Source organism: Aspergillus sydowii, assembly GCF_001890705.1.
Source record: "Aspergillus sydowii CBS 593.65 unplaced genomic scaffold ASPSYscaffold_14, whole genome shotgun sequence".
Classification (NCBI taxonomy): Eukaryota; Fungi; Ascomycota; class Eurotiomycetes; order Eurotiales; family Aspergillaceae; genus Aspergillus; species Aspergillus sydowii.
The window spans coordinates 554010-565696 of record NW_024467872.1 but is presented as its reverse complement, the minus strand read 5'-3'; the positions used below and the strand labels follow the sequence as shown (position 1 = coordinate 565696).

At 51.6% G+C, this 11687-nt stretch overlaps 6 protein-coding genes across 6 annotated transcripts; 3 read left to right on the top strand and 3 right to left on the bottom strand.

Moving 5' to 3' along the window:
• Nucleotides 1-857: 857 nt before the first annotated feature.
• On the top strand, nt 858-1859 carry ASPSYDRAFT_93979 (uncharacterized protein; the record flags this gene model as incomplete). Its single annotated transcript, XM_040852917.1, has 1 exon — nt 858-1859. The coding sequence occupies one exon, from the start codon at nt 858-860 to the stop codon at nt 1857-1859; it is 1002 nt and encodes a 333-aa protein (XP_040698023.1).
• ASPSYDRAFT_492859 (uncharacterized protein) lies at nt 1805-3317 on the bottom strand. The gene has a single exon (XM_040847802.1). The coding sequence runs from the start codon at nt 3111-3113 to the stop codon at nt 1968-1970; it is 1146 nt and encodes a 381-aa protein (XP_040698022.1). The 5' UTR covers nt 3114-3317; the 3' UTR covers nt 1805-1967.
• A 203-nt stretch (nt 3318-3520) lies between these two features.
• Nucleotides 3521-5128, top strand: ASPSYDRAFT_61522 (Zn(II)2Cys6 transcription factor; the record flags this gene model as incomplete). Its single annotated transcript, XM_040850002.1, has 3 exons — nt 3521-4097; nt 4144-4184; nt 4235-5128. 3 exons carry the CDS (start codon nt 3521-3523, stop codon nt 5126-5128), a joined length of 1512 nt encoding a protein of 503 aa, XP_040698021.1.
• Nucleotides 5129-5281: 153 nt separating this feature from the next.
• Nucleotides 5282-6399, top strand: ASPSYDRAFT_492752 (sugar O-acetyltransferase). Its single transcript, XM_040847800.1, has 2 exons — nt 5282-5606; nt 5673-6399. The coding sequence occupies exons 1-2, from the start codon at nt 5434-5436 to the stop codon at nt 6271-6273; spliced, it is 774 nt and encodes a 257-aa protein (XP_040698020.1). The 5' UTR covers nt 5282-5433; the 3' UTR covers nt 6274-6399.
• Nucleotides 6400-6525: 126 nt separating this feature from the next.
• On the bottom strand, nt 6526-7537 carry ASPSYDRAFT_61520 (class I SAM-dependent methyltransferase; the record flags this gene model as incomplete). Its single annotated transcript, XM_040850001.1, has 4 exons — nt 6526-6950; nt 7012-7268; nt 7326-7433; nt 7482-7537. 4 exons carry the CDS (start codon nt 7535-7537, stop codon nt 6526-6528), a joined length of 846 nt encoding a protein of 281 aa, XP_040698019.1.
• Nucleotides 7538-7916: 379 nt separating this feature from the next.
• On the bottom strand, nt 7917-9813 carry ASPSYDRAFT_93974 (uncharacterized protein; the record flags this gene model as incomplete). Its single annotated transcript, XM_040852916.1, has 4 exons — nt 7917-8854; nt 8902-9494; nt 9543-9652; nt 9700-9813. The coding sequence occupies 4 exons, from the start codon at nt 9811-9813 to the stop codon at nt 7917-7919; spliced, it is 1755 nt and encodes a 584-aa protein (XP_040698018.1).
• Between the last annotated feature and the right edge of the window lie 1874 nt (nt 9814-11687).

Sequence of the window (11687 nt, the reverse complement as noted above, 5' to 3'; positions counted from 1 at the left end):
CTATTATCAGATTCCTCTTCTTCCTCGCGATCCTCTACCGCCCCTATATTATCCTCTTCTTCTTCTTCCTCCTCCCCCTCCTCCCCCTCCTCCTCCTCTACTGCTGACAACGAGGCGGCTGATAATAAGGCTACTAGAGGCCTTATCACACCTGATATTATTAAGGGCGCTAATGCGGCCTCTTTCTCTATAATCCTGACCTGCTTATTACTTGTAGCTGGCGGCTGACGGGATATAGATCATGACCTTGACCGGGATTTGGTTTGCTGACGCGGAAGGGGGGTAGATGCAGAGCTCGCCTTCGCTGGCAAGGGCCCTGGGACCTTCAAGATACCGCGTTTTTTAGCTTCATTCCGAATAGCTGTGACGGCTTCAGTTGTCCTGCGAGGCACGTACATATCATTACGTTGTTGGCCAGGCGCTGGAGGCGCGTCGATTCGAGGGATGGTAGTACGGCGGAGATCATATGGAATTGGGCCTCGCGGGACCTGATCGGGCTTCTCTTTAGTCTGGCGCGGCATTTTAGCAACTTTCACGACTCTGAATAGCTTCGATTTAACTATTTTAGGAAAAGAATGGAGTATTTTATGGNGCTGGTGGATAAAGTGCTGGGCTACCAAGGTGAGTAAGTGATGTTACGGAAAGAGTGTTATTTTAGTGGGGACGCTAACACGACCGCCTCGATTTTTGAGCGCGGCAGATTATCAGGACGATCACACGTCAGCCAACCGGAATGTTTATTTCACGAGCCGATGTTGGGATTACGGCATTCCACCCTGTCTTGCTGCCTATTCTCCAGGTTGTCAGCCATCCGTTGCCAACCTCGAGCATTGCAGGGCACCACCTAAACCGCTCTCATGCCTGCAAACAATATCCACAGGACGAGGGGCTTCTCATTATTCACCCAATTACCCGTGGAAATCCAGGATCAGATATGGGACATCGCAGCACGGCCATTCGCTGGCAATGGGCAGCTACATACATTTTTCGCAGCTGATCATTATTGCAAGCAAGATATAGAGGCCTTGCGTGTCGGCAGTGATTCGCTGCGGTTTGGCCCTGGAGGAACCGTGAAGGAGAGGTCATTCAATCTGCTTGTGCCATGGGACGACACAGATGGCCATTCCAACACCTCCGCATACAACGCAATCCGCGGGCTGTGGACAGCCTGTCGGGCATCGCGCAAGGCTCTTGAGCGACAAAATCCAAAGAACGAGTGGTGGTCCGATATACCAGGGCCAGAGTCAGAATGTCCTCCTCGTAATGCTGGGCCGGGTGAATATCTGAACCATGCGGACGCCTCTCACACTGCTTCGTATATCGATCGAGGGGGAAAGGTCCAGCACATCACAATCTCGCCGGATAAAGATATTGTCCATATTGCCGTTCCGCCCGGTCGCGATCTGGTGGATTGGTTCTACCACTACGCCGGTGACCATGTCCCCCTGCTTGATGAGAGACACGAAGCACGAAATGCAGAGGCCCGCCCAAGTTTCGTGGGCATGAACGTCGCGCTCGACTTTGAGCCAAAGTGGCTTTCTTGGGCCCCTGCATATCTTACCGATACTCTCGCGGTACTCCACGATAATGCAAAGCGAAAGGTGTGGTTTATCGACCGCCGGCTGCGCCGACGTCAACTAGTTTCTGGCTGGCCTGGTGATTTGCAGACATTCCACTCCTGTGGCTACGTCTTCACCGAAGTTCGCGAGAGCCAGCAACACTTGTGGGAGATGGAAGGCGAGTCTCCCGGTCCGTCTGTCTTTGAATTCTTTGTCCCCATGGCACGAGAACAAGAGCGTCTGGAGCTGGAGTCTACGAGACTCGGGATCCTGGCATGCGAACCAGATCCCAGGTGGTAGTCAGTGTATTTAAAGTTGTCTGTTGCGTCGTCTATCTGCCATGGATAGACAGTCGAACTAGAGGTATATAACAAAGACTATACATAACTTCATTCCCAGTGTAAGGATCTATCCAATTATAGATGATACCGCCTGGACGATATTCGAAGCAGCTTCTGCGTAGCTCGGAAGACCAGAATTATCCTGATAACCCACGCTGTCTACGCGTTCTGCTGACGCTCCTGGAAGAACAACCAAGTTTGTTTCTCCTGATATCTCCCGCATAATATCTCCACATAACACTTCCGCGGTGACATGCATGATATATGTACGCTTGATATTGTACGTCTCAAAGGTTGGAGCCGTGTCCTCGAGTGCAGGGCTGAGAATCTCCTTTTTATATCCTGTCTCTGGCGATAATGAGACGTTCAAGTCATTCGTTGCCCCGTTGAAGAGCACAGCAGACTCGCTCTGTGTTTCGTCTGACCCGGTATGACCTGCAGCCCACACCTTGGTTTTCCTTTTAACCGAGATGCTGAAACCTTTCAAGATAAATGACATGTTATCTAGGCCTGAACCTGCCGCAGATGATCGTATAATTGATAACGAACTGGGAATCTCTTCCCCGGGGTGGATTTTCGCGGGGACAGTAAGCTGAAGCTGGAAGTCGACAGGCGAGCCCTTAGACCAATTCAAAAGAGCCTTGGCCCTACCCCCAGCGGCCTTTTTACTGGGAAGCCGTGTCGTCAGCCTGATGGCGTCGCCTTTGGTGAGAATCTGGTTCTCTGGGTCATGTCGCGGTTGAAAGGTGATGGGCGCGATTTTCTCCGAGATGCGCCGCTGTGATGGGCCAAACTGGGACTGTGTCCAGACTGACGCTCTAATCGTGTATTCCACGGACGCTTCAAATTTTGCGTTCCTGTGCTTGAAGGTCGGGGGAAGAAGATGGTTCGATCGGACTGTCGTGAGCTGCTTTGTCCAGTGGGTCATATTAACAATGGTCGGATCGACTGGCGAGGCTCGGGCTGGAAAAGTAAAAGCAAAAGGCAGGACGATCTGAGACCCATGAATCTCGGCTACTCGCGTGCAGAACAGGTCTGCTTCACCATAGGAATCGTCGGGGTTGGAGACCACCGTGGTCTTGGTGCGGCCAGCGACTTCCACCGCAACATACAGTGGACTTGTTAAATCGGTGCGTTCGAAGCTGACTTGGCCGCTGACAACCTCTCCTTGGGAATAGGTTGCGCTGGGCTTATCGAGACTCACGATGAGCATGGCGGGATAAGTTGACTCTCGTGTGGATGCAGGTTTTAGTGTGTAACTGGCAGCGCTATATATCTCTGTTAGTTCGACACTACACAGCCTCACTCCCCGCGCACGGGCTGATTCCTTTCTGGGCGTGTGCTTGTCTTCAGCCTCGTGGCTTATGAGTCAGGCTACACGAATTAACTGCATCTGTACCCTGATCTGCAAGAAATGTCGATATATTTCCTTCCACCGGAAAATATCGTTGGTTCTTCACTTCATATATTTATGCACGCATTCCGGCCGTTTTATTGGTTGGCTGTCGGCCATATCACGTGGTATTTTGCCTTAGTCATCCAGTCACATCTTAACTAGGCTGCCACTCACTCAACATCACCATCATTCGCTTCAGGACATCTAATGACTCCCTTATAGCCATGACTGTTGAGTCAGCCGACTTTAGTATACCATGCAAAATCTCGCCCCGACGCTCAAAGGACGGCTGCCAGACTTGTCGGCGCCGGAAGAAGAAGTGCGATGAAGTCCACCCAATCTGCGGGGGCTGCAGCAGGAACAGTCTATCTTGCCAGTGGTTGGATCCTGATGCAAATCAGCCCACCAAACGCCGCAGGCGACGTCTTTGCCAAAGCGAAGTGTGGCCCCGTTCGTCAGATATCCCGCGAGAGCTCGGCGGAATGGTCACTGTCTTTGCAGTGCCGAGTCGTCCCATACTACGCCGTCTCCTAGCTCACTTCACAGAGAGCAGCGCGTTATGGATGTCAATTAGTCCTCGATGTTACAAGAGGTTTCTACACCACGTCGTTTCCACTGCCATAGGGAGCTCTTTGACGATGAGCTGCGTTCTGGCGGTCTCGGCTGCTGATCTGCTCAAGTACGAGACGCTCGAGCCAGAGCTGAGAATGATATCCCTTGACCTCTACGGTAAAGCCGTGGCTGGTATCAGATCTAAAATCAATAACGAATTGACCTGCAAGCAAGACCGGCCTTTATCAGGTATGTAGAACATCCTTCAACCGTAGCAGCTTGCTAACTGAAGCAGATGATATTGTTCTTGCCATACTGCTATTATGCGTGCACGAGGTGCGACTTCTTCTCATTGTTAACAGGGCAGAACTAATTAGCCTGCATAGTCTCATAACTTTTCGGATACTGACCGATTGCTGCCTCATCTCAACGCTGCGGCGTTCCTTTTGCAGCAGCGGCTATCCTCCACCCCCTCCAACGTCCAGCTGCGCACTTTTCTCTTGGAGCTCTTCTCATACTTCTTCGCGCTTACGGCTTTCTCGCATGGACCAAGTCTCGCACTCACCCCGGCTGGCGAAGTATTCGACGTGATTTCAGCCAATTCCCACCAACTGCTCGGCCAGGGCATGCTTCTCGGGCCATCTCAGGCGTTGATCACAACCATATTTCAGGTCACTCGGTTCGTGATGCGCGCGCCTTCTATGATGTATGGGATGTTCCGTTCGGAGCTCGCAATTATAGAACACCAGCTGCAGAGTGCCCGCAATCTGACAGGCTTTCCGGCTGAATCAGAACAGTCCCCTTATCAAATGCAAAGCAGTATTTTCTATTCACAAGACGACAAGACACTGTTTGAGCTTTACCGGCTATCATGCCTGGTATACGTCAAGCAGATCCTCGATCCCCATGTCCATCCTAGTGATCATCAGCTTCAACACATTGTGAATTCCTTCATTGATGAACTCGGTGCCCTTGAGAGTGACTCGCCCTTAAATGGAATCTTGGCGTGGCCCCTGTTGGTTGTTGGTCTTTGCGCAGTGACTCGCGCCCAACAGTGCCTCATCTTGGCGCGGCTGCGCGAATCGCACAAGATATGGAGAACAGACATTTTCACTACCACGATGGACTTCCTCCGCCAGCGGTGGAGTCTCCCTGCGGCTGAAACGGGGCCAGGGAGACACAAGAATACTCACCAGGCAATGTTCGAATACAATTGCCGTGGGTCTCCAGGTTCAAATCATACCTTCGAAAGCCTTCCCCTGCGAGTCGTCCTTGTTTAGCATGCACATCTATGGCATCTATGTCCAGAGCTGAAGTAATCCCAGCTTGATTCTTCCGAATTGTCACATGCATCCACGTCTTGTTGGCGCACCGCGAGTTGACGGACGCCACTTTGTAAGGAAAATGCCTGCAGACCTAGTCTAACCGCTTTGGGCGCTGTAATAGCCGCGCTGCTCCACCGTTCCAGTCTTGAACCTTATACAACAGGAATGATATATAAGAGTGAGAAGCTTTCTTTTCACATCAACCGATCCCGCCTAACACAGTTCTTGCTCTTCACACCAATTCATCCTTGTTCGCTGCAATGTTGTCCAACATCGACGAGCGCGAGAACCTGGCTCACATGGAGCGCGGCGAGCTCTACTACGCCTTTACACCAGAACTCGTCGCTGCCAGGAAACGATGCAGCCGCGCTGTCAGCCGGCTGAACAATTCCGGCGAGTTGAGCAGGCGAGAAATAGCCGAATTCTGGAAAGAGTACTAAACCATCAGCAACCCCTCGATCTGCTCTTGCTCACCCACTTAGCTGAGGACTACTCGCAGAATCACCAATGACCCGCGAGACCTCCCCCCGCCAGCCGCCACCGACGACGAAGAGGACTCAATTCTACACGAATATCCCTGGATCGAGCGACCGATAAACATCGACTACGGGACGAACGTCAAAGTCGGAAGTAACGTCTTTATCAACTTCAACTGCACAATCCTGGATACATGCACCGTATCAATCGGATCACGGACACTCATCGGGCCGAACGTTTCGTTGTTCAGCGGGACACATCCGGTTGATCCAGATCTTCGCAATGGTACATATGGACCGGAGATGGGCGGTCGCGTTACCATCGGGCAGGACTGCTGGATCGCTGGTAATGTCATCATCCTGCCTGGAGTTACGATCGGCGATGGTTGTACCATTGGAGCGGGCAGTGTTGTGACAAAGGTGGGAAGCAGCAAATGCATCATCAGGAGAACTGGGCTAATGATGGTAAACCAGGACGTCCCGCCTTGCCACGTTGCGGCAGGAAACCCCGCCAGAATCTTACGCAAGATTGAGCGGTCTGGCAGAAAAACTGACGGGACAAATGGTTCTCATCAGGGGTCAATTAAAACTACGGTGAGAGCTAATCGTGGCAGTGGGAAATGATGTCACTCCCTCAGCATTGACCGTGCGATTCAACCCGTTAGCCGTATAATGGACCACGGACGGCTAGGCGCACTTGAATAAACAGATAATAGACGTGTTTAGACTACTTTCGCATATACTTTTCTCCACCCATTGCTATTCCAGATATCTCTATACGCTGGCTCGGAACTGCCGTATTCTTCTAATTACCATGGCCATTTGGCTTGTCGGATACTATTTATCTACTCCTGGTCCTGTACTGTATGTGTTTATCTAACTCGGCTTCTGGCCGGTAACTGTCCCAAAGCGCACGTCTACCACACCACCAGCAGCGAAATATTCTTCAATATCCACCCTAATTTCTGACGACTTTTTGTTCGCTTCATCGTTGTCGGCTGCTTCGCCTATTTTAAGCAATATCACGGGCATCATAGCAGCAAAGAACTGCCTCTCCCACTCCTGTGCACGTTCAACCAAATCCGTCCGTCCGCGAATAGGGGATGATCGGTTAACGACATTAAGGAGTCCAGCGTCAGTGTAGGCGTTATATAGCGCGTCCGGGGCACATTTGCTAATTTTGGTGACCTCCACAAACTTCATCCAGGGTAGCGCACTTGTTGAACCTTTTGGGTGGTCGGTAGTCCCTGCCTCTACATGGGCAAAGTCGAATTCACTCCACTGCAGATAGCCGCCCGGTTCTGTACGGAGTAATCCGATTAGAGGAATGTCAGATTCAGCTCACGGGAGATTGTCGCTTACTTAGAATAGTGAGTAGGTTCTCGACTGCCTTCTTAAATTCCGACTCCGGGAATGCCGTGACCAGCAGTCGAACATGCACCAGGTCGTATCGGTTAAGATGCTCCGCGGGGAAGGGTTGGAAGATGTCGTGGACCGAGAACGTTATGCCAGCAGGAGCCGGAGGGAATTGGGAAGCAGATATGTCGAAGCCTTGGAATTGACGCTCGGATACCCCTGCGCTTTCATTCAGTTGCTTTTGCGCATCCCAGAGCCAAATCCTGTTGCGGAACTCATTAACACCAGAGCTGCTAGGCGAGTAGATAGTGCCAGCCTACCCAGTCCCAGTAGCGACGTCAGCGACCGTGGAAATGTTTTCCAATGGCACCGCCTTGTCTATGGCTCCATCTACAATGTCTAGTAGGAGCTTGTGTTGTTCATTCAGCCTGCAAGGGTTAATACTTGCGTGAAAGCACCGGGATATACCAACTTACCGGCGCGACTCAGTCTCGTCGCGGCCGAGGGGATACATCTCCTGTGCTTTAGTCATGGTTGGTAAATTGGTGTATGGATAATCGCAAATGTGTAAGATGAACAACGGCGAGGTGGTCGAAGTTTATATAGACACGGTCTTAGGCCTCTAGTACCGAACCACTCCAGCCGGAATAAGCACTAGCTAGTGTGGAAGCGGGCTATTCGACTTGATTTGGATCACTACGCTTGCAATTAAACTTCCTTTGGCCCTCAGAGCTGACCACAGACCGAGCGCCTGACGAAGAGTGACCCACTACGGAGATGCCACGGGTATGCGCTGAACTCCCACTGGCACGGTCTGGCAGAGTGGAGGGCACTTTGAAAGTTTGGAACCGGATGGAAGCCGCCGAATACACCACATTGCCCATGCAAAGGAGACCGAAATTGACCGCCTTCTATGTGCCGGAATAGGGATCTAAATTTAACCCACCGTCCCCGGCAAAAATATCGAAGTCGAAGGCATTATCCGCAGGAGTAGTGATATGTTGGTCCTCTGAGTGAAACAGATCCCATCCTTTTGTTGCGATATCCAGACTAGTCGCGATGCTCGACCATGTGTTTGCTGGGTGATCAGCAACTAGAGACGTGCGGAGAAGCTCGACCAGCCGTCGAATATATTCGGTAGTTTCGCCAAAGTCAAGGCTCGTAGTGGATTCTTCCTGACATGATGCCTTCAGAAGGCAGACGGATGCAAATGCCGTCATGGTCCCAAAGTATAGAGGCAGTTTGTGCAGCCACGGCTCAGTGTCTGTATGTCCATCCAAAATACAGCGAAGGATGGCCAAAGCATTCTTCAGAGCAGATGATGCAAAGCTATTAATACCCTCCTCGGGTAAAGAGTATATCTCTGCCGCTGGACCCCGAAACACATGCGAGAATAGGAACAACTTGGCTGAATGGTAATATAGGCATCCGAGTCGATTTGCAAATGGTGTCGCCGTCTCGCTGGTTGACAGTAAATCCGACCATTCACCAAACCACTGGTCGTATTCTGCGCCAAAACTCTCCAACTCTGTCGACTGCTGGCTCGCCATCGGGTTCTCAATATCCGCCCCGAACTTGTCAAATACTCGACCGCTGATGGACCAAAGTTCGACTTCAGATATAAATCTCAAGTCGTATGATGTTGCAAACGGACTCTGTAAGAAATCCCGCGGTGCTTTTAAGGAATGGAAGTCGCGAGTAAGCGGTGGCCGTCCGCGACTCAGCGAGAAGTGTCGGTCACACAGGTAGACCAAAAAGTACAATCGTGTGCGGTCGTAGCAGGCTCTTTTTGTATGGGGCATTTTGGTGATACATCGGTGTAGGTCAAGCTCTGTGGCTATGCGAACAGCTTCAAAGCGTCAGGCAATGTACAGTAGTATCCGGAAATCGCCTTACCTAGCCCGCTCAGTGCAGATGCGATTTCGCCCAGCCAGAAGGCTCCAATACACAACGCCCGTACATCATCAAATTTATGGTTCGTGGCGAACATCTTGCGCGAGACTTCGGTCTTCAACGCATTGAGGCATGACTGGTAAGAGTTGGAGCCGGTGCAGAAAGCAGAGACAGTACAAATTGCCGATGTTAGAAGCGACGATCTGGAACGTACTTTTGCCAACGTATCATCAGGCTCGAGTACGTAGTGGACGCAGGGATCAAGATGCTCATGGTAGAACGTAAACAGGGCCTCAGCTGTCTGGTGGGAGATCACCCCACACGAGATTAAATCCGGCCGCCGTTGCCCTTGAAACATCACCTGCTGGCCGCTGAAGGTGATATCTATCATGGATGATGCAGGAAATGCCCCGAGACTACAAGATAGATTCAACGTGATCGTATTTGGGGGCCCGGCCGATGCGCGGTTCGCAGGGGTCTTTCTGGACCTGCCCCTCCCTTCTGGTGTGACAGTTACAGGCGAAGGAGTTGGGTTATTTGTTGAAACCATGCTTGATTCCAAGTTTTCCAGCCGACGTTCGATGTTTTCTTTCCATCTATCATTCGTTAGGATGACAACAGTGGTACTAATACAGCGTTCATACGATGCGTCACTTTCAAGCAGCATCTGCAGGCTCTTGTTCACGGTGCATGACAGTCCACGGGATTCACACCGTGTACATGGAGGATTTCTTCCATTCAAATTACATTTTATCTATAGACATCAGTTAGTGGTTTCCTAGAGCAGATGTTGCGTCTGACCTTGAGTTTACGACAGGCCACGCACGCTGTGATTTTACGCGTAATGTCAGGAGGTTTCCTATCGCCAAAGGACTCTCGTAGAGCCTTAGCGGCAGATGATGAAGACGATGACATGATGAAGATTGATGGGGTGAGATGGGGTGCGAGAGAGCCTCACAGGAGAACTGGGAGACTGTTGCCGCGATGCCTGACAGCCTTATGGCCTTGGTTCGTCAACTAACCATATCTGGTTAGCGCACACTGCTGCGATCTTCACACTGTTCGTCCATCAAGGCAAAAGTGCTTGTCCTTTCATTAAATCACTGCTCTCCGAATCCATCATGCTCTCATGAGGTCTACACGGTATCTGTCCCGCTCAACATTATTCCTACATCTCTTTCCCGCCGCACAGTCCCCATGAACGACCCAGGTTCCCCTGGCGACGGCGAACCGGAGAATGACGTCAGTGCCGCCCGGATATCGCAGTCTGTGTGCTTGATCCAGGTACGATTTCACACAAGACCCAGGTACGGGAAGTTAACGATCTCAGCGTGTGTATCGCGGTTATCGAACGCGACGCGAACTACAAGGCAGGCATTTGTGCTATACCAATCGGTGGATTGATGTATGTCAATGCCAAACTATCGGGTGGCCAGAAACTGACTACTATAGACGCTGAGGGAGGTACAAGCACAGCAGCGTCAGAGCTCCCCAACACTTCCTGCAAGCTCACCAGCTGTGCAGGCCCATCGGAACTGGAGTCATGCAGTCCGCGTCGCAAAGCTTGCGCGCGGCGATAGCAATGGCCGATTGGCTTCTCCAAAGGGCATCAAACCGAACCCGGCGACGATAAGCAAGGCAATGGACTTGCAATACTTCCTCGAGATGATGGACCTTAAACATCGTCATGGCAGCAATCTACGAAAGTATCATGAGTACTGGAAATTGACCGACTCTCATGAAAACTTCTTCTACTGGCTTGATCACGGTGCCGGTAAGGATGTCGAACTGCCCGCTTGTCCTCGCGACAAGCTGGAACGTGAACAAATACGCTACCTTTCGCGGGAGGAAAGGCTGAACTATCTAGTCGAGGTCGATGAAACGGGGAAGCTTCGCTGGGCCAAAAATAACGAGCTCGTATGGACTAGCAATGCGCGGTACGAGGACAGCACAGACGGCATTTTACCCCTTAGTAGTCCACGGCCAAAGAGCAAGCGCAATTCTAGTCCCCCGTTTCCATCGCACTCGCGCTCACATTCAATATCAAGCTCGGATCTGGATGATGGGACTGTAGATATAGACTTCAAATCCGAATCCCGTGTTGACGCCCCGGTGAGTCGCAGGCGCAGCATCATGAAACGCATCAAAGACAGGCTATTCGACAATGATGACTGGTGGATATTTGTATGGCCCTTCCCATCTAATCCGGTGTGATGGTGGCTGACTCGCTAGGTTGCGGACCCCTCATATCGTCTGTATATTGGAATTAAAAACCGAGGGTCCTTTCAACACTCCTCGTTCCTGCGCGGAGGTCGCATCTCAGCCGCTGGCATGATCAAGGTCCGGGACGGCAAGTTGCGCGACCTTGCTCCATTAAGGTGCGTTCCTTCTCCAACTGCAAGGACGGCGCTAACAATGGCAGTGGCCACTATCGACCGCGGTCGACGAACTTCCACGCTTTCGTTCATGCTCTCCAGGACCAGGGAGCAAACTTGTCGCATGTCTCCGTCACCAAGCTGTATGCGACTCTTGCTGGCATGGAAGGCTATGTCGGCACCAAGAGGAGCGTGATTCGAGCTCGCGAGAAGATGGAACGCAAGGTAGGCAGCGCGGGGAACGAGAAAGGGCCGCTGGAAGTTGATTTGTAAGGCAGGATGGGGGGTGAAGACGTGATTTCTGTATCTCTGGCATCATCCGGTGATGCCACCAACATCGCCTTTATGCCGATCGCACCATCGGACCATCGGCGATAGGACTGTTGGAGATGGCTACAAGAGGGACACCCTGCC